The 26,343-nt window shown below is 41.5% G+C and overlaps 1 protein-coding gene across 1 annotated transcript in view; it reads right to left on the bottom strand.

Annotated features, from left to right (window-relative positions):
• Positions 1 to 26,343, bottom strand: part of Ryr3 (ryanodine receptor 3) — a 369,815-nt gene that overhangs the window by 172,257 nt on the left and 171,215 nt on the right. Inside the window, exons 34-39 of the mRNA XM_047539293.1 lie at positions 24,377 to 24,463; positions 23,735 to 23,961; positions 21,528 to 22,323; positions 19,043 to 19,243; positions 13,309 to 13,411; positions 12,352 to 12,489 (exon numbers count right to left, since the gene is read on the bottom strand). Coding sequence (XP_047395249.1) covers positions 12,352 to 12,489; positions 13,309 to 13,411; positions 19,043 to 19,243; positions 21,528 to 22,323; positions 23,735 to 23,961; positions 24,377 to 24,463 — 1,552 coding nt within the window. The remainder of the gene's footprint in view (positions 1 to 12,351; positions 12,490 to 13,308; positions 13,412 to 19,042; positions 19,244 to 21,527; positions 22,324 to 23,734; positions 23,962 to 24,376; positions 24,464 to 26,343) is intronic.

Raw genomic sequence — 26,343 nt, 5'->3', positions numbered from 1 at the left:
GCAATAATCAAGAATACAACTAATAAGAAACTTTGGTGAGGATGTGGGGGAAAAGATATACTCATACATTGCTGGTAGGAATGCAAATTGGTGCAACTAGTATGGAAAACAGTATTCAGATTCTTCAGAAAACTTGGAATGGAACCACCATTTGACCAGATATCCCACACCTTGGCATATACCCAAAGGACTTAAAATTAGCATTCTATAGTGACATGGCCACATCAATATTTATAGCAGCTCAATTCACAATAGCTAAGCTATGGAATCAACCTAGGTGCACTTCAACAAATGAATGAATAAAGAAAATGTAAATATACACAATGGAATATTACTCAGCCATAAAGAAAAATGAAATTATGGCATTTGCTGGTAAATGGATGGAACTGGAAACTATCATGATAAGTGAAATAAGCCAATCCCCCCAAACCAAATGTCAAATGTTCTTTCTGATATGTGGATGCTGAATTACAAAAGGCAGGGGGAGAGGAAAGATGTGGAGAAGTTCACTGTATTGGACACTGAGAGTGAGGGGAAGCGAGGGGGTTCAGGAATGGGAAAGATAGTAGAATGAATTGGACTTAACTTTCCTATGTTCATATATGAATATACAACTGGTATAACTCCACATCATGTACAATCACAAAAATGGAAAGTTATGATCCATGTATGTATGATATGTCAAAATACATTCTACTGTCATGGATAACTAAAAAGAACGAATATAAGATGAAAACAAAGGCCCTGTTGAATGCATCAGATGGGAGCTTTAGAAAGTTATAATGTTCATTTCAAAATGGGAAAAAAAAAGATGCAACCAAGCACTTGTTTTCTGATGAAAAAATGAAGCAAATCCTCAAACAGAATGACTTAGGGAAGCTAGTCATGTACATGTGGATTCCTTGATAATTACAAATGATTTCATTTATGGGGTTATTATTAACATTCTATCTCACTCCATTGTTTCAATTACTGTAATTAGGGACAGTTGCATTTAGGCAATTATATCAAATATACAATCTAAAAGCAATATTTTAAATGATGATTCAAGTTAAACTTGGAATGCAAATATTTCTAAGGCACTAAATTTTTTAGGAGTACTTGGAGCCTGAGGGATACTTTACTACCTGATTTCTGGACTAGTCAGATACTCTGTATAATAACAAATGATTAGAGTATCTTCACATTAGAGCTAGCCTAAGTGATCAGTTTGGAGGTCCAGGAATTGCCTGTTGTTTAACTGTTCACTCCTTCTACTGGTCATTTTATATCTCCTCTGACTTCAGAAATTCAGGCTGCCATGTGTGGCCCTTACAAGGAAAACACTGTAGAGTCACCTGCTATAGTTGTTATAACTCTCTTTTAAATGGTAAATTTACCAGCTTCTTGCCAAGTATCAAGAAGGGTCATTTATTTTCATGGTGCGGGTTTACAGTTTTAGGCTCTAGGGGTCTGGAAAGAAACTTTTCTCCTCCTCCAAATTTAGATCGCAAGTTAAGTGGTCATCAAGTACTTACTTCCTATCAAAGAGTAGCCGTTGGCCACTGGCAAAGCAGATCCTTGCAGTTCAGAGATCCCACACCTATACTGGTGATAAATCTCTAAGTGTCCTTAAATCTGGGTCAGTTTGGAAGAAAAGTCTTCCAATTATATTGAAAAGAGAGAGCAAACAAAATTGCACTGTACTTTCAGGTTAAACTTAGAAAGCAATTTATAATGTTCACATTACAATGAGAAAATAAAAATAATTATGTGCATCTAAATTATGCACATTTATTTTTAAATTCTAGGTGATTAAAGAGCTCGTAAGACACTATAACTGCTCTGGAGGCACGAACAGGTGGTTGTAGATAATTTCTAAGTGCAAAGAACAAGTATATTTTGACCTTTGCTTTCTTCCTCCCTGTAGCAGGCTGAATAATAACACTCCCAAAGATGTCCATGTCCTAAATTCCAGTATCTGTGAATGTGTTGCCTTACATGGCAAACACATTCATGTAATTGAGTTAAGGATCTTGAGAGAAGGAGGTTACTGTGGATCACTTGAGGCTCAATTAATCACAAGTGTCCTTATAGAATGAGGCAAGGAGAGTCAGAGAAGGACTTGCCACCACTGAGGCAGAAGTCAAAGAAATACCATCTCAGGAGGAGGCTGCTGGCTAGCCAAAGAGTGCGGGAGTCCTCTAGAAGCTGGGAAAATGAGCTGGGTTTTCCTTCGGAGGATCCAAAGGATTATAGTCCTACTGACTCAGTTTAGACTTGTGACCTCCAGAACTGTAAGACAATAAATTTGTGTTGTTTGCAGCACCACTCTGCTTGCGATCATTTATTAGATCAGCAAATAGGAAACTCATATCTCCCATCTGATAGGAAGTCCTGAATGGAAGTATCTGACTTTCCTGAAGCAAAAAATTTGACAAGGGTGTGGACACAACTGAGGTCTGCTGACATCTGGCCCAGAGCTTAGACAGAACCAACATTAACCACAGAGAGCTGCTGTGGGCTAAGTGGCCACAGCATAGATCCAGACAGCATGATCTTTAGTTCCCCTAACACACTTTGCCTCTATTCTTCCTCTGGACACGAAGGACTGTAATTGGCTACATCTCAACATAAACTACTGAGTAATTTAAGATGTTGAAGATGATAACCATCATGCATAGAGAATCACACTGAGCACATACCTGGGCCCGTTTTCTGCCCTCCTTCTTAATAGGACCTTTATTTTGTGCAGGTTACCTGTCTACCTTATGGCCCATGTTCCTCAGGGACCCAGCTCTATGCTGAAGGTGGGCTCTATGGCCTTAGGTCCTCTAGCACATTATCTTCTGGGTTACACTCATTGGTGCACAGGCCTGTGACTAAGCTCTCCAGTCAAACATGATCTCAGGATCTTTTCTTGGAATACCAGAGCAGGAGGAACTTGGGTCTCCCTTGTGTAATGGATGGAGATGAGGCCCAGAAATGCAACCTCTATATTACTGCCAATCCGGGGACAAAGTTGGAATGTGGGACAATAAGACCACAGGGAGAATGAACACAGCCACTGAATCAACTCATCTTAGTGACTGGCTCCATCTCAAAACCCACAGGCTTGTAGTTAATGAAGTCCTTTATTGGCTATTTTATGTGAGATGGGTTTTCTGCTGTTTGTTTTGCTAAAAGCACCTGAAATGATAAATGAGGTTCTATGACTTACACTTTGCAAACTTAGTTCAGAAGGTGAGATGTATATAAACTTCCAAGCATCAGAACATTAAACTGAGCAATATTTTATTGAACCCTTAGATTACTTCAGTCCACCCCATGAGGTAGGTGCTATTATTATTCTTGTTTTATATTCAAGGAAACTGAAATATACAGAGGCTAAGAAACTTTTGCCTAATAGCACATTAGTAAAGAGCAGAGCTAGGTTTCAAACCTATTCTGCCAGAATCTACATTATCATTGTAGAGCTGCTTACCTTCATAAAACTCAGAAAAAATGGTTATCTTTATTAATGCTTTAAATTTATATTATACATGCTGTCTAGATTCTCTCTTAATAAACTATGAAACAGATTCAGAAATAAAGTCCTGAAAGTCATATAGCTTTAGTTTCTTTTTCTGATGCTCAGTTAGTCAGATTACTCACTTTCTCAGAGCCTCAATTTCTTTACCAATAAAATGAAATTAGCCTATAAAATTCCTCTTGAAGAAAATGAATATAAGTGTGGTATAGTAACAGGAGTACCAGGAAGGGCATTAGAGTACTTTGTCCTAGCTCTGGCTGTGTGACCTTGGCGAAGTAACTCTTCTTCTCTCTGTCTACTTCTATGAAGTCACATTGCTTTTGATCTAATATTCTAAGATTCTATGTCTGTCTGAACTGCTGAGCTCTTGCAAGAATTGTACTAAATTATTAAAATGGTAAATGAAAGTCTATGTCTTCTGAGTTAAATGGATAAGCACCAAGAATTTTACCACCATGTTTTAATGCCCTATTTCAACATTACTCCGTTTGCTTTCCTTAAGAATAAAAACTGAAACTGAAAAAATAAAACAAAATCTCAAAATTCTAGTGGTTCCTGACTGCCATATGTGGCCATTATCAAGGCATCACTGCACACCACTAATCATTGACCTGGAGGAGATGAGCTGTGGCAACTTGATGGCCTTTGTGACGACTGTCCTGATTGCTGGGGGAGAAAGAAAACTTCTGATGTCAGGGGTCACATGGTGTAATAACACCCTCAGATTTAGGTGGGGATATTTCTGAGGAAGGCCTCCTGCTTTCTGCACTTTGCGTCCCAGAGCTTCCTTGAGGCCAACATTACAAAGTGGCCAGATTTCTACTACTTATTAGCAGTAGAGTCAGGGAGAAAGTTAAATTCATTGACTCCAAGGAGACTTTTGGAAAATTCATCATGCTACTTTCCCTGTGGCTCCCCCAGGCCTCTGTGGGCCAGGCTCTGCAGTAGGAACACATCTACCCCATTTCCCTAGGAGGATGCAGAAGGGATAACTGAGAACCAAGTGACAAGGTTCTCTGAGATGCAATGCCTGTGAAGACAACCTGGAACATCGTGCCTGGTGACACCTACTGTCAAGAGGGCACAGTGAACAGCCACTGTCAGGTAGACAGCAGGCTGCACAATGAGCAACAGAACATGCCTGGGTTCCGTATTTAATTTTGGGATGTGTGTGCTTGTTTCCTTCTATACTGGCTTCCTAACTGAGCAATAAGGCAAAAGTTCAAACTCCTGGCAGGATTATTCACTCCTTAGTATAATGAGGGTAACCAATGCTCATTAGGAGTCCCCCATGTATCAGATTCTGTATTTTATTTAATACTGTCCATGAATATCATTCAATCCTCTCACCCACACCTAAGAACAGAAAAGACAGACATAGCAGGAACCAAATTTTCCCAACAAGGCTGGCCCTTAGCATAATCTCCACTCTATTATTTGGGTAAAGAAACACTTCAACCGAACACACAAAAAGGTTATTGGAAACAGGTGTTCTACTGAGGTGGTCACAGGAGAAGGTTCATAGGATTTAGAGATTCCTGACTCTGTCCATAATGGGTCACGGGCCTATGATCCCATCCCAGCCACACTGGCCTGGCTGCCCTTGATCCTAGTTTTTAGGACAGACTGTCTCAGTGGTGTGGCTGTTGGATATTACTGATGAATATGTTCCTAAATTTCCCTCCCTAAATGGTTCTTTCTTGGACAGAGCCTCCTACCTGTAATGGTGGGGACCAGCGTACAATAAATGCTTTGTTGCAGGACAGTAGCCTAGCCAGCAGGACATTCCCTGTCAGAGCAGCCCTATGAGCCACTGGCAAAACTATACTCTGGTTTCCCAGCCGGATCCTCCTCTCTACGGCTCCCTGGGGACTCATCTATCATAAGGAGATAATTAGCCTGTTGTTTTTGAAACCAGTCAACCAGCCTCACAATCACTTTCTCAAAACACACAAGGGATTAAATGACCGAAGATGATGGGCAAAAGAGCAGAGAGGATGGATGCTGTTGCTGATGTGTTAGGAGAGAAAATCCTGCAGTGAAGTTGGTACAGAGAGAGACCCACCAAGGACGCAGGGGCCTGAGACAGAGGTCTCCACCCTGCTGGGGAAATAATCAGAAGGCTTTTAGTTTCTATGTCCATTGAGTGTGGAGAAAAAACTGATTATGGGGCCACGCTACCAGCCAGGTACCTGGATATCTGTGCTCCCAATCCCTTCCCTCCACCCCCGCCCCTTCCTGGGCATCCCTGCACAGTTTCTGGAAAGTGCACAGGCTCTGGATATGGAATACGATTCACATCTTGGCCTATTTTTAATTTGTTTAAAGACCTGTCCAAATTCCTTTGCTTCTCTAAGGCTTATTTGCCTAGTATATGAAATGGGAACTTAGAGGTCATAGTACTTGTTGGCTTGTTAAGAGGATAAAATCACATGAGGTCATGTGATGTGTCTAGGACAGCACTTGGCATAGAGGAGGCACTCAATAAGTCTGAATTTCTCTCTCCTGAGAATCAAACCCACTTCTCCATCCCTAAAACACAGGCTGCCAAAAGAGAGGGCCTGGCATTGATTAACCAATAGCAGGATAGCTGGTATGCTTCTATCACTGTGAGATGCCAGACTGGGAGCCAAACACAAGAAGTCCTGATCTCCGTTTTGTCCTCTGTGAGCTGGGAAAGTTGCTTGTACCTCAGTTCTCCATTTCTTCACCACTAAGCTAGGGAAAATGAGGTCTTTTTGTCTGCCATGTGGGGCTTTTAGGGCACATGAGATGGAGCATGGAAAATCTTCCTGTGACCTCCATAGAGCTAGACAAAATTAAGGCTGTCTCTCCCCACTCCACTCTGTCTCCATGTCTGTTAATGCAATTGCTCACCTCTCAGGAATCATAATTAGCCTGCTGTTTTTGAAATTAATCAGCCATAAAGGCTCTCTGCAACACCTCCCTCTTCCTCACATTTCTAATTGATTGTCAAGATATGCCAACCCCATCTTTACTATGTCTGGCACCTAGAATCCCCTGCCCCCACTTTTTGCCACCACCTGTGTTAATTTTCTATTGCTACTATGACAAATTACTGCAGACTTAGTGGCCTAAACACCACAAATTTACTATCTTATAATTCTGTAAACAGATTTGGGACTGAGAGCTGAGCTGAAGTCAAAGTGTGGCAGGGATATCATTCTGAAAGGCTCTGGGGGAGAATTCGCCCCTTGACCTTCCTGCCTTTCAGAGGATGCCTTCATTCCTTGCCTGATGGCCCCTTCCTCTAGTAAATTCGAGCCAAGTCCTTCTCATATTACATCTCTTTTGGCTATTTTGTCACCTTCTTTTACTTTTAAGGATTCATGTGATTACTTTGGGTTCACTCCAATAATACAGGAAACTTCCTGATTTTAAGTTCAGCTGATGAGCAACCTTAATTCCACCTGCAACCTAATCTCCCCTTGCCATTTAACATAACATTCAGGACATATAATCTTTGGGAGTCATATCCTACCTACCACACCTTCCTCATAAATCCTCATACCTGTTGCCCAGATCACTGCTGACGTCATATGCCTCCATGCCTCTCTGCGGCAGACAAGGGTTCTAAAATGTGCTTGAGGACTAAATCCTTAATGAAGAGATTATTTTGCTAAAACAAACTGTATTGGTGCCTGACAGAGTGCCGAAATGTGGCAGGTTATCAACCAATATTTAAACAGCCCAAAATAGTTAAAATGAAGGACTCACTATGAGCCAGGCACACTTTTAAGCATTTTGCACATATTAATTTACTGCTTATGTCAACCCAAAGAGGAAAGTATGTATGATATGTCCATTTTACAGGTGAGAAAACTGAGGCACAGAGACATTGTCACATGTTCATTGTCACAAATAGGTGGCAGAGCAAGCATTTTAAGACTGGGCAGCCTCACTTCAAAGCCCTGTGCTCATACTTACCTCACTGCTGTTGAGCAAATTAATGGTTTAGTCTTCGAGAATCTTCCATAGTCATTGTTTACAAGGGGACAAAATGCTATTGTATAAATGATGTGCATGAAGTTGACAAGGCTCAGATTGACAAGAATTTGACTTTTTATTCCACTACTTTGTGATTTTAGAAAGTTACTTTGTCTTTACTTCAGTTTATTTTAAAATGAGAGTAAAATTGTCTACTGTTTGTTGTTCTGGTAAGAATAATTTACAGAAGTGCCTAAGACAATGCACAGGACAAAGTGGATTCCATGCAGATGTGAACCCCTCCCTCCAACTGCAATGCTGAGTATTATAATATCATGGGTATCACAAATATGGAACACAAATTAGGAAACACTCCAAGACATAAGGCAGTTTAATCAGTTGATTTTCCAAGACACCACGTATTCTAACCATTGGTTATGCTTTGAATCTAAAGTATCCCCCAAAAGCTCCCATTTAATGCAGGAATATTCAGAGGTGAAATGATCAGGTTATGAGAGCTGTAACCTATTTTGAATGGATTAGCTGGGTGGTAACTGCAGGCAGGCAGGTCATGGCTGGAGGAAGTGGGTCCCTGGGAGGTGTATCCTGGAAGGTTTCATCTTCTCTGTGGTTCCTTCCCCCTCCCCTTTCTGCTTCCTGCCTGCTAGTTCCTGAGCTGCTTTCCTCTGCAATGCCCTTCTGTCATAATATTCTGCCTTACTTTGGGCCCAGAGCCAGAATAGAAACTGTAGACTAAATCTCTGAACCCTGAGCCTGAATAAACTTTTCCTCCTTCAAAACGTTCACTGGGTATATTGGTCATAGCAATGACATAAAGTTGACTAAAACATCACCTTACTTTTTTCCATTCCATTTCCTTTTGGAATTCAGTCAATCTCAACTTGTTGCTATTTCTGGAATATGATCAGAACTTTTCTGCCTCTTGGTCTTTGTCAATCAATTATTTCAACCAAAATATCTTCTTTTCTTAATTTGTCTACCTGGTTAGATTCTTCATGGACAGTTTTCCAGTCCCTTTCCTGACCACCTATAATATTTTGTCTATACTATACCATTAGTGTATCCCGGCCCATGATTATATTGAATTATTGATCCATATCCATTTCTTTCTTTATCTATAAGATCCCCATTTTTTCATTTTTATGAGCCTCAAGTGACTAACATGAAGCTGGAGGTCAAAAAGATTTGTGACACCAAGCTGAATGTAGAAACAAATAAGATGTGGTCCCTGTAGTAAGACCCATTAAGGAAAACAACAGGTACATAAAATTCCCACCTAAGGAGAAAAGTTACATACGTCCTACTAGAAATTACATTAGATGCCTGGTACAGGAGGTGGGAGAATGAAATTGAAAGAAAGGCTTCATTAAGGTTGTGTCAGTGTATCTTGGGGAGGGCCTATCTGGAAAGAATGTAAAGAGGCTTAGAAATATTGCCTGAGCCCCTCAGATGTGCCCACACCACTAAGTGATCTTACTTTGAACATATTTATATCAGAGACCCAGGACTTATTTTGGTGGTAAACAACAGACCTTTTCTCTTCCTCAGAACTAAACAAGTTATTGCAATCAGCTAGAGGAGATTTTTGGTCTAGCCGTTGAGTGACAGAGCAGAGCTGCCACAAGAGCAGCTTTTGGGCTTGATGAGTAAAACCTTACCTCTGGACTGACCTCTGGTCCTGGTCTTCATCAGAAGAGTGACAGGGGAGAGGTAGTGTCCTATGTCACACAGCACAGGGCTAAGGATAGAAGAGGAATGCTCACCTCCTTCAGACATGCTCAACCATGCTCACCTACAACCCAGCTCTTTACCAGTGGTACCCAAAGCTGAACTACAATGGCTTATCACAGGCCTCTGAGTATGGAGACCAAATGACAGCAGGAGCATCCCTCTCCTCTCTTGCACTATTTGAGAGGATAATTTCTTTGGGACATCTCTTCAAAGAGAACACCTCCAACAGGGAAAGCATTCAGTGCCCCAAATCTTACCTGTAAAACTTGATTGACAATTTTCATTTGTTAATTTTATGATTTAGGAGAAACAGTTGATTTCTTATAACTCAATTGCTATGTGCTGTATTTAAGGAAAGCCTGCTTAAACTGCAGTGTGCAAGAAGTACTGGCCTAGATTTAATAGGCAAAAGATTTTCTAGGAAATTTGCTGGATTGAGGTATTAAAAAAAAAAGATTTAGTATGGTGCTATAAAATTTTTACTTCTTCATTCTTACGATCCTTTGACAATATTGCAAGAGTTTTCATTGACAACATGATTTGGAGTTAATTTAGGCAAATCTGTGCTACATCAAGCCAATGAACAGAACTCTGATGATTTTGAGAACATTCTTTCTCTCTCCCTCCTGGAAAAGTTGAGTTTTCTTCCTACAGGTCATGTAGCCAATACCAGCGGCTCACAGAGGAGAAACTGCAGGAGGGTGCACCACTACCTTTCTTGAAAACTCCAAGTCCAAGTCTCTGGCATTGTTAATTTTGAATTCTGTTGGGTTCTGATTATCTTCATAGACAATGCATCACAGTAGAGATTCACCTCACAGTTGTAATGGGCAAGATAAAGACATTATGTTTAAAAACCATTCTACATGAGAGTCTTTGTACTGGAGGCTCATAATACATATGTTGATAAGTTCTTTGGTGAGCTTCCTGATAGAGGGGGCAGGCCTGGTACAAGGTGAAGAGTCAGAAAACCCAAGGTGAAGTCACCACTTCGCTCACTGTTGTTTCCTTGGGCTAGTGATAATTAGTCATGAGGGATTTTTTCTGGAACCAGGGAAGGACAGAAATAACCAATGAATGAGCCAGTATCCCTCCATTCTTCTGAGTCCTTTTGCCCTGAACCACAGTGAAGGAAAGAGGAACACTATCATCTGTTAGTTAACTAATCTGTGTGGACATAGGTCAATTGTCAGTTCACTACAGAATGTCATTATTATCTATACTTGTTGTTTTATCAAATGCAAGAGTAAGAGAAATCAGATAAACAGTAATATGGATAAAGTTATCAAGAACTTTTAGGACTTTTATACTTTATTCCAACACTGTCCTTTTTTGTTGTTGTTGTTCAAATTAAAAGCATTTTGGGGGTGCTGGGGCTGTAGCTCAGTGGCAAAGTACTTGCCTAGCATGTGTGAAGCACTGGGTTTGATCCTTAGCACCACATAAAAATAAACAAATACAATAAAGGCATTCTATCAACAACAACAACAACAAAAATTAAAAAAAAATTTGGAGGGTGGGTAAACCCCCCAAACTTATTTATCTTACAATGCGAGCTGAGTGAGGGGATCCATGAATCTGGAATATTTGACAGAGCACCCATATACTGACAACCAGACATGCTTTGCCACCCTGATCATTTCCATTATTTCTGAGACCCTAGGATAGAACATTTAGGACACAAAGCTTGAACCTTTCGTGGTTCTACCTGTGGAAGGGAGGCCGCGTGGGTTGAAGACACAAGATCTCACTTTGGGGCGGGCTCCCTGGTGTGTGTGTTCTACTAAAACAGACATTGTGGTCTGTTTGCTTGAGGACCCAGGGTCAGTGAAGATTGTACTCCTCAGTGCTGCACCCCATTCTGAAAGTTAGAGGGACCTCCCAGAGGCAGATGATATGGATTTCATCTGACTGATTCCATTTGCCAGACAAAAAATGGTTACTCTGTGGGCTTCCAGTCACGACATACTCTTTGTTAGAAAGAAGGTCAGAAAGAAGCATGCACTTTCAAAAACAGACTCCCAGCAGGTGACATAGGAGACATGTGGGTCAGCTCTATTTTCAGTTCTGCTTTGGCAGTAACCACAAAGGGAGTCTAAGTTCACTTTCTTGTGATTTTAGAATCCGGCCAGCATGTCTCTCTCCATGGTGACAGGAAGGACTGATCAAGGGGCCAGAGCCAAGGTCCTAGACACGCGCTGTTCCAGATGCTTCAACACTTCTGCTGACAAATGGTGAGGGATCATTCCCTTCAGAAATATTCTGACAAAGATGAAAGGGTAATATAAAGGGCAGTAAGATGTATGAACCCCAAAGTAGTGTTTTCAGACTACTGCTCTAGTATATGATTTGAAAGTGGTTCCAAGATGGATAGGAGCAGGGAACAAGATAAGAGGCAATTGCAATAAACTTAGGATATTCCTTCTTCCTTAGACAAATGATAAATTTGCAGAATACGTAGCAAGAAGATTAATTATATATACTACTCAGACAATCTTCCTCTTGAAATGTTAATAGTGTAAGATAGTCGACTGCCCTGTAGGACAAATTATGATCCTATTTCAACACAGGTCAAAACCATAGGCACTATCGACAGTGTAAAGATTAGAGAAATGAATCTGGACAAGATTCAGCATTGCCGAAAAACAGAAGGCCAAAGTCCTCCAGGGTGTTTCATTATCAATATCATAGTCCCCAAAACCCAACCATCCCCTAATTCTTTTACAAACCCTCTTTCTGCTATTATTTTATTTACTCACTGGAGCGATTTTCCATGCTAAGGAACCACAGAGAGAAGTGACAGAAAATTACAATGGTTAAAAGAGGAAATCTATGGGAACATACCAGAAAAATGAATAGATATCTGTTTCCAGGCATTTCTAAAAAGACAGAAAAGAGCAGGCACCAAGCAATTCATCTTTTAGGTTTCAGAAGAGTCTGGAAGTTAGTACCTTCAATCAGAGGAAAGGCAGAGCCCAATATACAGAACAATAACGACCAGCAGTGGTAGCACAATGCCCAGAAGGCTCCTTTGAGTTTAGGCACTCCACATATATATCACAATATTTGTTAAAGAGTCAATTACCCCAAGTCCCAGAAGAGAGAGTTGAGAGGATCTGATGAAAAGGCATGTCACTTACTAGGGTATCTTTCTTCCTCCTCTGTTGGTGGCTCCTTCTCTGGCTTGGGTGGACCTTTGATTTTGTGTACCAAGGCACACAGTTTTCCTGTCCAGGTGGTGTCTTCATCTTCCTCCTCCTCTTCCTCCCAGGGAACCCCTAGCAAGTCAAAGACAAAGTGAAAATACAAACAGTACTGGAAACTCCCAAGTGTTAGCACATAAAGATGCTGCTTCTTATCCTTCTGGATCTCTCTATAAAAGGACCACAGGCAGCCACCCATGAATATTTACCTATATTATGCCTTTTGGGAAGTTTTAAAAAAGATGTATGTTCCTATGTACCAGAATGTCAGGTAATTTTAATCCAAGGATTTTACTTTTCTTTACCTGAACTTAAAAAGGGCTCTAGAATCTCTAGAAAGAGTTTAACATTGCGTTATTTCAAGTGAAAAACTCAGCTATTTCCCACATATTAATCTACCCAATGTACACACAGCACAAATGTACAGAGCCACGTAAAACCAGCAGATGAGTGGTAAGATAGGGATCACTGACTTAGAATCCTGAAGGACATAAGTTTCTGCCTCCTTGACCACATATGTTGTAATAGTTAAATAGCTAAGGGATCAGAATCTGGGCTTATGCAGAGCAGAGTCTCAATTATATCACTGTCAGTAAACTGGGTGAGGTATATGTAATGATCTGTTATTTTCCTTCTTTCTCTAGAGACCCTTTTCCCTCTGAATTTCCAGAAAGTCTTCTCTAGGTAGAAAGGATGTCAGTCATACATTCTGCCAGGGTTACCTCCTGTACCTTCTCTGAACCACACAGTCTGGATAGAGTCACTTCTTGAACAACTGATACTGCAATTCAAAATCAAGAGTAACTCCTGCTGCCACCTGCCTCATCCTGGGTTTTCAAAGGAAGGAATAAGGAGTAAGCAGCCTCTTTTGGCTTCAGCCTCTCATCAACTCACCACAGTGAGCAAGAAGGTCCTCATGGAAGTCATACAGCTCCTCCCGGATCTCCTCTGGGCAGGGGCAGTTCTCTCCCAGTTGAAAGTTAAGAAGCATGTTGATCTTTGAGGGTGAGAAAGAATGGCTAATTGGTTTTCAATATTGGTCAAGGGAATTCAGATCCTGTCTTAGACACCTAATAATCTGTGTAAGTGGTCCACATGCAAAAGTAGCTTCCATTTTTGCTTATTGTAAAAGTAATTTATTAATTGCACAATAATCTGAGAATAAAGGAAAAACATTACTGTGATTGATTTCACCACCCAAAGACAACCACTGCTAATATTTTAGTTAACATCTTCAGACTTAAGGTTCATCCACACAGATTAGGACTACACCTAGACATACATTTTTAAGACCATATTTTCTACTTACTATAAATTACATTTATTTACTTGAACATTTTTAACCTTATTTTTTAATAGATGCATTACATTTCATTCTATTGATGAATAATAATTTGTGTAAAATTTATTCTCCATTATATGTTAAATTTCAATTTTTTGTTCTCATTATTAAAAGTTGCTTTGAACTTTTTACATATTTTTTGCTCACATATCTGATCATTTTCTTAGGATAAACTCCTAGAAGCAAAATGATTAGAGCAACAAGTTTGTACATTTTAATGGTCTTTGATATGAGTTGCCAAATTGCTCTCCAGAAAGCTCCAACAATTTGCATTATTACCAAATTTTTATGAGTATTCCTTTGCCATCTCCATTTTCAAACCTTTACCAAATTAATGGTTGAAAAACGTCACATCCCTGTTGCCTTAATTTGCATTTAATTGGTGAGGCTAAACTTTGTTTTGCCATACACAAAGACTGATTTATTTCATATTTTATAAATTTTCTGTGTTTGTCCTCCATTTTTCTATTAGGTAATTATCCTTTTAAAAATTAATTGGTAATGCTTTGCATACTCTCAGATTCTTAGCTCTTTGCAATATGTATTCCAAATATATTTCTCATTTTTAGTGAGCTCTTAATTTTGTTCATAGGGCTTTTTTTTTTTTTTTTTTGACACATAGGCTTATGTTTGCAATCACCTTAGCATTCTTTTCCTTTACAGTACCCATCTCCCCAACTCCCCAGGGATTCCTAAATACTTTTGTGTCCTTTTGACAATCTGGTGAAGTCCATGGATTGCTTCTCAAATTAATGTTTTGCATAAACAGAATAAGACATTCAGGATTACAGAGAAATAATAATATTGAAATTCACTTATCAAAAACACAGGAAACATATCTGTGATATAGTAATACATGTCATTCTTAATTAACTCAGATGGCCACTTAGTGGCCACTCTCATAACCACTGTGATCTTGAAGCAGTGATGAATGTAAATATTTCTCAATATTGTAATCACTGTAATATCACATGCAAAGATGTTCCATTCCTATTGGTGACAAAGATATTTATTTTGGTGCCCTACATTAACAATTAAAAGCAATGCTATCTGAGATTAGTGACAAACTGCTATTCACTTCCTGCCCAGGTTCCTGGACTTGGGATTTCTTCCCACAGGTTCACAGCGCAAGTCGATGAACATCTGGAGGAACTGCAGAAATAACTAGAGGTAATACTGTCCATTTTACTGCTTGCTCACTATAACCCAAACACCAGGCAAAGGGGTATATTCTCTGGTATGAATTTCTAGGTTGGAAAAAATTTACAACCTCTTATTAAACCATAAGCTTTACTGAATATTAGGAGGAATGTTATTTAAACCTTCTACTATAAGCATTTCTTTTGAAGTAGTAGAGGTATTGTCTGTAATAAAATAACATCCAGTAAATATAAGCCAACCCCCCAAAACCAAAGGCCAAATGTTTTCTCTGATAAGTGAATGCTGACACCTAATGGGGGGTGATGGGTAAGGGAAGAATGGAGGAACGTTGGATTGTGTAGGGGGAAATGAGGGGAGGGGAGGGGATGGGGGAAGGAAAGATGGTAGAATGAAACAAACACCATTATCCTATATAAATGTATGATTCCACTAATAGTGTGGCTCTACCTCATACACAACAAGAGAAATGAAAAGTTGTATTCCATTTGTGTACAATGAATTAAAAAAAATGGAAAAAAGAATAAAGAACATATGAAGCACATAGGAAAATAGCAATATGGTATGTTTAAATTGAACTTTACCAACAATTACATAAAAGGTAAATGATCTAAATATGATAAAATGCAAAGACTGCAGACTCTATAAGAATAACAGGACTCATTTATATTCTGCCTATAAGAAACACATCTTAAACATATAATAATGAATATATTTGAAATTTTGGTGGTTCATAATTTCCTGTGAAATCATTAACTTAATCCAGATTAAAATTTATTTTACTCAGAAAAAAATAAGTTGGAAAAGTCATTTTTGTGGTTATTTCTGGGATGTAATTGAAATATACAGAAAAAATGAAATATACAGATAAATCATTTATTAAATAAATATAAGATCTGAAGGTATAGTTTTAGAGTCAGAAAACTATCTTTTTCTTGAAAGACCTTTCCTTTGGTGGAACACTTAGGACACTGGGATGCACCTGTGTAGTGCATAAAACTGAAAGTTGGAAAGTTTGATAGAACTTTCTGCTACAGGTCATGCCCTCTGATGAAGTCCTTTTGAGAGTAAAAGGGTGGCTGGCTATGCCCGGTTCATTTGCCAACAACCATGGGACTAATCTTAGTTTTATCTTCTTTTGCACTTAGCTACATCCCTCAAAGATGTTTTTCTTCATCACTATGAAAACTCTCTGGATATAGGGATTAAAACCTTCGTTTTCTGAATGAAATCATGTCATTTTCTGATAAATGGTTGAAACTGGAGAATATCTTAAGTTAAATAAGACTCAGAAAATCAAGGGTTGAATGTTTTTGCTCACTTGCAGAAGATAGAAAAAAGGAATAAAAATGGGGATCTTGCAAAAATAGAAGGGAGATCCGTAGAGTAGAAATGGGGAACTCAGGGGAGGAAGAGGGAGTGAAATTGACCAAATTCTGCCATATGCATATATGAATACATCACAGTGTATTCCATTTTTATATATGACTATAATGTACCTATTAAAAATAAATGAATAGAAGGAAGACCAATGGAGTAGAGGAAGGGAATCAGGGGAAGGGAGGAGGGGAGGAAAAGGGGAAGTACTGGGGACTGAAATGGAGCAAACATGTTACATGCATTTATGAATTTGTTCCAAGGAACCCTGGTATTATGTCTAACTGTAATGCACTAATACAAACATTTTTAAAACCCTGTTTTCTCCTCAAAGGTTGGGAAAGGATATTACCACTTAAAAATTCTAATTCCATGTATCCTATTTTCCAAGTGATTCTGCACTGCTAACCTCTGAAATTGATCTCAATCCTCCATAACCTTCAATGGCATTAAATGCATCCTATGCTGAGAACTCCATGGGCAGGTGCCCTCTAGACACACTCAAGGCAGGCTGGAGATGGGACAGCTGAGGTTCATAGCAGTTGCTTCTTTTATTCTATTCTTAAACCAGCAGCATCAGCATTACCTTAAAGCTAGCTGAAAATGCAAAGTCCTGAGCCTCACTCTATACTTACCAAATTAGAGATCCTAGGGGCAGGACCAGGAAATCTGTTTTATTAAGCTCTTTAGGTGATTTTACTCAAGAACTGCTGGTCTAATACATTAACACATTATGTCCCATTAGTTCCATAAAAACTTAAATTGAGCAACAAATGTATTATCTATGGTAATTTTGAAACAAACATGTGTTTTAGAGTTCTATCCTTTTAAAGAAAAGTAATCAGTGAATGACTAGTGATATTTGATATTTTTAATGATCCCATTGACACATTTTACAACATATTCTTCATTTATGATTTCCAACCTATTTTAATGTACCTGTGTTTATTTCATTGAAATATTTGCAGAATTGCAAACTTGGGCCCATGATGGGTTAAGGAAGATTTTGAATTACAGAATCTGAAATGATTTCTCTGAGGACTGTTTAGAAAAAAGTGAGGGGGGAGGTTACAGAGCACCTGGGGAGGGCAGACAAGGTCTGGAGGAAAAATGGGGAAAGGAAGGGTGGGGGCCAAAACTGTCCTTCCAGGAACCAGGACCACAAGGAGTACTGGATGGATGGTCCTGATGCTGGCTGGGTCAAAGAGATGCCAGAAAAATGTGAACTCCATCCACAGGGCCTCTCACCAGGCAAGAGGGAAATGCAAACACCTCTGACCCTAAAACCAACAGCAGCTCAATTATTACTAAGTAATCCAAAAATATGATCTCATGGTCTTCTCACAGGAACCCTGGGAGATATGAACATTATCCACACACTGCAGCTGAAGAAACTGAGACAGAGATCATGTGGCCAAGATCACACAGAGTGCCTGGGAGCCAGAATGGGAGCCCTGCAGCCTCAAGTCAACACCAGAGCTGTGACCACCAAATCATTCTGTCTTGCCATTATTCACAGAAACATGAAAGCACCAGCATTTGCCCAGTGACGTGAGGAAGGTCCACACAGCTGCCAGTCTAAAAGCAGCCTGTCACGTTCACCAAGTCTTCAAGAGTGGTTCTTGGGAGGCGATGGGGGATACTGCACATTATGCATTTCACACAGCACAATGATCTATCTCAAACAACCCCAAGAACGTCTTCCTTTTGTGTTCAGCATAGGGATAGACTGTGCCTTCTCTACAGCATGGCCAGTATCATTCGAATGAATTTTTAAAAAGTCAATATATGTGGTTAATTTTTAATCAATATAAATATCTATGTTCTGCAAAGCAGATTAGGTAAGTAATTGGATGAGGTTGTAGTTGTGCCATTAATATACAATAGTGGTAATTATACCGACAACAACTTATGAATAGGTTGCTTATTAAATATATATAACATCCTAAGATCTGTCGGAGACAGTAAACTAATTTCTTCACTGAAAGATCTATCTTCTCTTTTGGACACTTAGGGAGCAGTGGCCAACCAACCTGCAGGTATCAGCTCTGCTGAGCAGGAGGATAAATGGAAATGATTGTTCTACAAGATGTCTCTCCCTCACTTAGAAGCTTCTCACTGGGATTTTGATTCTTCTCAAAGCAGCCTTCCCATCTGGGTAAGGCTGAACACAGGTGGGGTACTGCAAAGAACAAATACGACACATGGCAAACGATGATTCACATTCTGAGCCTGGTTTTCCAGGCTTCATGGGGCTGAGGAGGTTCTCCCAAGGCACAGCCACTGGGCAAGGATGTTCAGACAGGTTAGCTGAGGAAGACTGCAACTGCTCTCATAAGTTGGGGCCCATTAGCCATGTTCTGGTGGTTTCTGATAGAGGGTTAGTGACTTTTGGAAGGCTAGTAGAGATTCTTCTGAGTGGTGGCTCACTGCTGAGGAGGCAGCTGAATCCCAAAAGTGGTCTGGTTTTGACTTACTAGTAATGGAACAGGGCAGAGAGGGTAGGGAGGAGGAAGCCCTGCCCCAAGTACATGTAGAAAGGGTTATTTTCCCCACCCCAAATTACTGGCACATACTGCTTGGTCACAATCTGCAGAGGACCAGACCTGTCTCCTGCTGCCATGAGGGCTCCTTTAACCTTCCACAGCCCTTGAGCCTACCCCAGACACCTTAAAGGATTTGTGGGCTCTGCTCTGTGGGTTCCAAGTTCTTCCACAGGACTTGGAAAGTGACTCAGGAGGGGATGCTCACCTGCTCCTGTGGGGGTGAGCGGAACTCCCTGGTCTTCCGGGCAGTCAGGGCAGCAGACATGTTCAGGGCCTGCATGAGTTCATCGTAGCGGAACTTCTGATTGGCCTGCAGCTTGGAGACATAAATGTCACCAAATGCCACAATGGCCTCTACTCGGTGCTGCAGCTCACAGTCACAGAGATAGCTGAGCAGCTCACACATCTGCAACAAAGCATACATGTGCACACATTTGTGTAATTGCACAAAGTACACCCCTGAACCTGCCAGTGTCTCCATTTCACAGATGGTAACACTGAGAACTAGATAATTAAAATAATCTATTCAGTGGCACATAGAACCATAAAGTTATTGCTTGAATCCAAGCCAGTCTGCATTCAGAGATCAGCTGTTCCCCACTAAGGCCAGGGAACAAGAGGAAAATGAGCTCACTGGAGGCAGTAAATCTGCCTGTGGAGAGAAAGAACAACATTTCTAAGAAAATGTTTTCCCAGGAAGTTCAGTACAGGAGCCAGTGCTGAACTGCCTTCGTTTCTGCTGACTTCCTGAAGGAAGGAAAATTGAGATGTTCTATTTCTCACGGTTCTTTCACTGTTGTCATATACACTGTCTTGTTTTGATTGCCCTGGATTGTTATTATGATAAAATTATCTCTCTGTAAAAATTTTTTTAGATAAAAAAGATAAAACTGGGTGTGAGACAACTACAAAGAATTGGGGGAAATCATTAAACTATCTGCTGGTCATGGTGGCACATGCCTGTAGTATCAGCAACTTGGGAGGCTGAAACAGGAGGATCACAAGTTCGAAGTCAGCCTCAGTAACTTAGTAAGACTCTGTCTCAAAAATTAAAAGGACTGGGGATGTGGTTTAGTGGTTAAGTGCCCCTGGGTTCAATCTCTAGTGAAAAAAACAAAACAAAACTAGAAACAGATTGCACTTGGGGTACTTTTCAATTAAGGTCATGCATCATGAGGATACATTCTGAGAAATTCAGCATTAGGTGATTTTGTCATTGTACAGACACAATAGGGCATGTTTACACAAACCAAGATGGGTATGACATAGCTCAGTGATATAATACTATAGGACCACATTCATATGTGTGGTCCATCACCGACTGAAGTGTCATTAAGAAACACAGGACTGTACCTCTAAATTGAACTTTAAAAACTCCTATACTGGCAACCATAGATGTATTCCAGGAGTCATCTATGAAAAAAGGACTCCATGTACCAGTCAGAGGACTCACATTAAAAAAAAAACTTGGTCTTATATCAGAATAGCACATTTATGTTTTAAAAAATGCTTATATGTATATGTATAATTATATATATGTATATATAATTTTACTATACTCAATGTTTTGATTAACCAGCTACCCACTAAACCCATTGAACTAGAGCTTCTGTAGATTATTATAATACAGTTTATGGTAAAACATTATTACATATTGTGTTTTATAAAAATGTACTTTAATATTATATTTGGTAATATTATCTTCCACATTTTGTGGGGGGGGTGTACCAGGGATTGAACCCAGGGGCACTTAACCACTGAGCAACATCCCCAGCCCTATTTTATATTTTATTTAGAGATAGGGTCTCACTGAGTTACTTAGTGCCTCACTTTTTGCTGAGGCTGGCTTTGAACTCATGATCCTCCTGTCTCAGCCTCCTGAGCTGCTGAGATTACAGGCCTGTGCCACTGTGCCCAGCTTCATCCTCTACGTTTTACAAATGATAAAGCTGAGGGTGTTTCTGGCCACTGACCTGGCAAGTGCTCATAACCAGTAAGCAGCTGTGGAGCAGGAACTGAATCTTAGCAAAGGTTGACTCAGGCTCCTCTGTGGTGGCACAGGTTTTGCCTACTTGATTCATCTCCCCTTCTCTCTTCTCTGTGCTCATAATACAAAAGTTATCATCCTTGGTACACAACTGATGCTAGCTCTCATGCTGGGAATAACTGTCTTAGGTAGTGTCAAAGGCTCCCAGGCAGTCTGGGAGTGGCTCTAAGAGCATGACTGCCCTTAGCTTGGATGGCAGTTCTGTGAAGGCTGCAGTCATCAGACCATACCAGTTTGCATGAGCATGGCACCTACTGAGAGCAGGTGATGGGGGCAGTCTCCCTATGAGCCGGTTCCTTGAGGTTAATCTAAGCCAAAGGCTCATCCCCATCTCTAGGCAGCCATCTCACAAATGAGCACTTGGATCCTAAAGTTAAAAGGTAAGGGCAAACCTGCTCTGTTACCAGAAAACATTTCTAAAACATCTGTCTGGAGATTAGTATTTTCATTTGTCATGGGGAGAATCGGGGAATACATTCCAAGTCAGAAACAAGCATCCCCCAAAAGCTATTGCTGAGTGTGGATGCAGGACATTTTTAGCAGTGGGTTGATGCCCATGCCCACCATCTCTCCTAAAAACCCAGCTGTGCTCTCTCCCACCGAGGCCCTTTCCAACACATGGAGCTTTGCTGCCCCGAGTTACCTGCAGCTTGACGGACTCTGGCAATCGGGTCTGCAACAAGCCTTTGATGGGAGGCTCCTTGCTGGTCTTCTCCCCAGCTTCTACTGCCTTCTCTTCCACCTGGGTCACTTCCTCCTTTTCTGCTCCCTCTTCTGTCTCCCCACTATGCTCCCCAAACACAGAGGGATCAATCAGGAGGAGGATCTGGCGAACGTCATCGTCATCAAACACACCCATGACCAACAGGGTTCCAATGAGCTTCAGCACAGGCACAAACTGGAACTCCACAGAACCCCCCACAGGGTCCCGGATGTGGGCTCCGCTACAGTGCACTGCCTCGGTTAGCATACTCAGTGCCTTCGTCTTGAGAATCTCCAAGGGAATCTCAGGGCTTTGCTTCTGGTGCTCCTCACTGGTCACCACAAAACAAGGGGTGGAGAACCTGAAGCCTGGCTTAAGGCACGTCCGCAGGCCCACTCCTGGCAACCCGTGCCTCTTGGACTCATCTGGGTATAGGCGGATGTTCCTGGTGGTGCTGGTGATGGGGATGATGTACTCATTCTTCATCATCAGCTTCCTCTCCTTAGCATTGGCCAGGTGGATGCTAATGAGCAGGTCGTAAAAACCAGATCGAAGGAGGCCAGGGAGGTACTTGTTGTCGATGGTGTAGAAGAGTTGCGAGAGGTCCACATGGCTGCACAGGGCATAGGCCACCCGGCTGTTTCCCAGGGCGCACACGGCACTGTACAGTCTCAGCGTGTGGTAATGGAATTGCATCAGGTCCTCCTGCTCACAGAGCTCCAGGATGTCCACACACCTGAGGATGTACAAGCAATCAGTCCTCCACGGTAAGAAGAATGCACCAGAATCTAGTAGTCTCACTCTCTGAATGCCCAGGGCTTTAACCAGTCCAACAAAGGCAGAAGGGGTGGAGGATGAGGGAGCCTCTGTCATATTTCCTCTAATTGGTTATTACTGCTCTCTTGGCTTCAGTCCACATCCTAATTCCCATTAATCCACCATGTCTAACTACAAGGCTCTCAAAAACCTACAAAACTTAAGACACTGGCTTGCCAAATACAAAAGTTCCCCTCATTAGGGAAAACCCCAAAGCCCCAAACAGAAAAACATTTAGGTACATGACAAGCTGACTTGCTCCTCTTACATGCTGGTTCAAGTGGATCCTGTTTCCTGATGTAAAAGCCCCTCAGATGATATAACTGGAGCCCTTTGTTAATCTATCTACATCATCTGTATAACCTCCATTCTATCCTCCCCTAAAACCAAACCCACCTGTGCTCTTCTCCAGAGAGGAAACACTTTCTAAACAGAAGCAAGTTGTCATAAGCCAGTTCAAATTTCCCTTCCTTAAAGATAAGAAGAGGTCTATTTGCTGGTGTGTTTGTAAGATCAGGGCTTGGACTCTGATACCTGCTTAGAGCTTCATTTTGTCTTGCTCTTCATCACTGCATGGGGGATACTTGAAATTGACTTGCTTGGCTGGGCCTCTTTTCTGCTTCCCTGCACTTGCCTACCTTGCTACTGCCCGTGATCCAAGAACACACCTAACTGTGTAGGCAGCAATGCCTCTACTCTTTCCATATTACTCTGCATTTTAGCCAGAAATCAAGGGATAACAACATTCACAATAATAAGACCTATTTAATTCTCACTACGTCCAGAAATTGTACTAGATTTTATCTACACAATCTTATTTTTTTTTTCCTCTAGCAATACTTTGTGTGGGTTCTTCTCTCACAGAATGGCTGAGGAGACTGAGGCCAGTAGAGCATGAGGTAACTCACCCAAGGTCACACAGAGAATTGACAGTGTGGGAATTGAACCCAGGCCAAAATCTAAGAGAACTTTTCAACAAGGGGACATCTGCAGCCTGATTCATGGTTCACTAAGTCAAGCTAGGCACGTCTCATTCTTTTTTCAGGGTCATTTGGTTTTAATGACAGGCACAGAAATGTTCCCTGATCCCAGGCACTAGAAGCTACACTGAAGGCCCAGTAGCAGGCACATCAGTACATTTCCTGCTGTTTCTAAATGAATAATGAAGGTGGGCAAGTAAAGAATAGACAATGAGGCACTGGAGAAATCAACAATCATCTTGGAGCTGAGCAGGTTCCAATGAGTATGCTGGGTGTTCCCTTATGGGCTGACCCGGCTCTGTCTCAGCGGCCTCCCAGGCCTACCCCTTCCTTTGTGGGCCCCTCCAGTACCTGTTCTCCTCAGGGATGTGGAGTGCCATCATCTGCAGGGGCTCCAGGCACTGCACCACCCAGCCATGGCGCTCGCTCACCCGCTCTGTCTCTACTTTCAGGAAGCTGTTTGGCATGCGGCTCCAGAGCACGGGCTGGATGGTTTGGACATCGAGCCGAGGTGGACACTGTGGGACTGGGTTCTTCTCTTCACTCTTAAATATGGCCGCAGACAAGGGCATTGCATTCTGGGACAAGGTGAAAAGGCATCAGAGAAGAAAATGCATGTGCAATATGGAGAGTCTCAGTTGCTGGATCGTGCACCTGGCCCATGATAACCAATATGGTGAGTGTGAATTAGACATGCATATCCAGGAGACCTCTCAGGGCTTCACCAGCATTAATTAGGACCTTGCGCAGTAGGTTATATAAGCATTAATTAATCCTTTCAACACCCAAAAGAGGTGGGAGAAGGAGAAAATGAGAATGCATGTTCTGTCATCTGAATTTCACAGGCAAACATAGGGGCCTGGGGGAGGGTCCAGAAAGAGGGGAGAGGGAGGTAAATGAGAAGTGAGAGATTTCCTTGTCTGGGATTTCCCTCTTAATGGTTGATGCTCCTTTCTCTAATCATGACCATGAGACAAGGGGATAGATAAGTACCTTCAGCTTCCCAAGTTCAAACTGAAACAAAGAAGTGCTTGTAGGCTGCAGGAAGACGGCTGGAAATACTTTGGTATTGGGCTCCACCTGGAAACCAGAGCAAATTGAGAGGTTTGCCCAGAGCTGGGTCAGTCAATGCTCTCATTTTAATTTGGATAAAAGAGGACAGTGAGCAGGCTGTCATTGCCCCTACTCAGGAATTCTCAGAGACCTGGTGTCTCTTAGTGGAGACTGTCACTGTTCACCATTGTAAACACTCTCTCTGCTCTGGGCTAAACAAACTCACAATCGTTTTCTTCATCTCTCGGGGACCTGTACCCAGCAGCTTTTTCTAGTGCTCAGGGACAGTCAGGAGAGGAACACTATCTCACCACTAAAAGTGCTACCTCCTGCTGGCTGCTGAGTGACAAGGTGTGCTGTTCTTCACAGGGAATAGTCACCTGGTAGCACTGTCAATCATCACACCGATCTACAGATGACCACTGAGGGCGAGTAATGATTCAGGATTTTCTCTGAAGGCAAATCCACATGGGTAAAGCAAGGCTGGGGAAAGTGTTATACTGTTCTGATTTTTGCCAGGAGATAGGGATTGTCTTTATGCACTAGACTTCAGTTTTCTCAAACACCCAATGTGTGGCATCTAAAGCAATTTGCCACTGTAGCCTTCAGCAAGTAGAGCACTGGTGGCTGAGAAGACTTCACGTGGACCAATAAGATACCCATGAGTCTGTGCTAATGGGGAGAGATAGTGCATTCATTTGAAGGCTTCCTATGCAGAAGGAAAGCATACCAGTCTAGAGGCTACAGCCTGAGCAAGGTGGGATGTTTTCAGGTCCCTCAGGATTAGTTCCTGAAACTTCATAAAACAGCTCAATCAACCTCCAGACCCCTCTTCCATTCTCCTTCAGGGCCAAGGTGCATTTAGGATGTACTGGGATAGTTTTATTTCTAACATGAGAGTTGGCCTCTGCCCCAAAGGGCTCCTCCCCTGGGCAAGGAGATTCCATTCCCATGGATTGAGTGGGAGACTGAACTCCCAGATGCCATGACACATCATGGACATTTTCCCTTTTGTAGTCAAGGTTCCTTTTTATCACTGGCTGATCTATTTTGTACTTATAGTAATAGACATTCTGTTTCTAATCATGTGTGAAGGTCAGGGCATGGGAGCTGGCCAGAATCGAAAACTAAGTCCTCTGGTAATTTTGAATCTTATGGCTGGCTCTGTCCTTGGAGGTGTGTGGCTGGCGTGGCAATCACTGAGGGGTGTTTCTTGGAGGTACGTTTCGGTTCTCATTTCTCTGCTGATTGCATTAAGTGCAACAGAAAAAGGTTTTCAAATTGCACAGCACTATTTTAATAGGGAGGTCTAGAAACATTGTTTGAGGGAATCTTTCTGTCATTATTTTGGTTACTGGTCCTTTCTGAATTGAATGCCAGTGTATCAATATTGCTGGTCTGTTCCTCTTGAGATAATTGAAAAATGAAAATGGCTACAGCTGCAGAATAACAATGATCCCGCTGCCAGGGACCAGATGCATGGCTGGACACGTTACTGTCTCGCCAGGAATGAGAAGGGGCTGGCTCGGCATGAGCCTACCCAGGGTCCCTGGGCAGAGCCCCAACACTTTTCCACCTCCAGCAGCATTTCTTGAAGCAGGACTGGGACCACTAAGCAGAATGAACAAGATTTATGTGTATAGAGTAGAGCAAGGTGGGGTGCCAAGACCCAGCTCAAAGAGGACAACTGTCCAGCCTAACAACCCAGTAACCATTGTGAAAGATGGGATGAAGCCGCCATAGGTCCTCCTCTTGGTTTTAACATTTCCTCAACATCATAGGCTCTTCCCCGAGGCAGGCAGATTGCTGCTGCGAAAACCACATTTAAAAAAATCATTAATATTTGTGGATCTCCAAAGCCCAGCCAGGTTTAAAAGTTATTAGATGCTCTATAATTCTCTGCAGCT

The sequence above is a fragment of the Sciurus carolinensis genome, chromosome 2, assembly GCF_902686445.1.
Source record: "Sciurus carolinensis chromosome 2, mSciCar1.2, whole genome shotgun sequence".
NCBI classification, from domain to species: domain Eukaryota; kingdom Metazoa; phylum Chordata; class Mammalia; order Rodentia; family Sciuridae; genus Sciurus; species Sciurus carolinensis.
The sequence above is the reverse complement of the archived record's forward strand: the minus strand, read 5'-3'. Positions and strand labels throughout refer to the sequence as shown.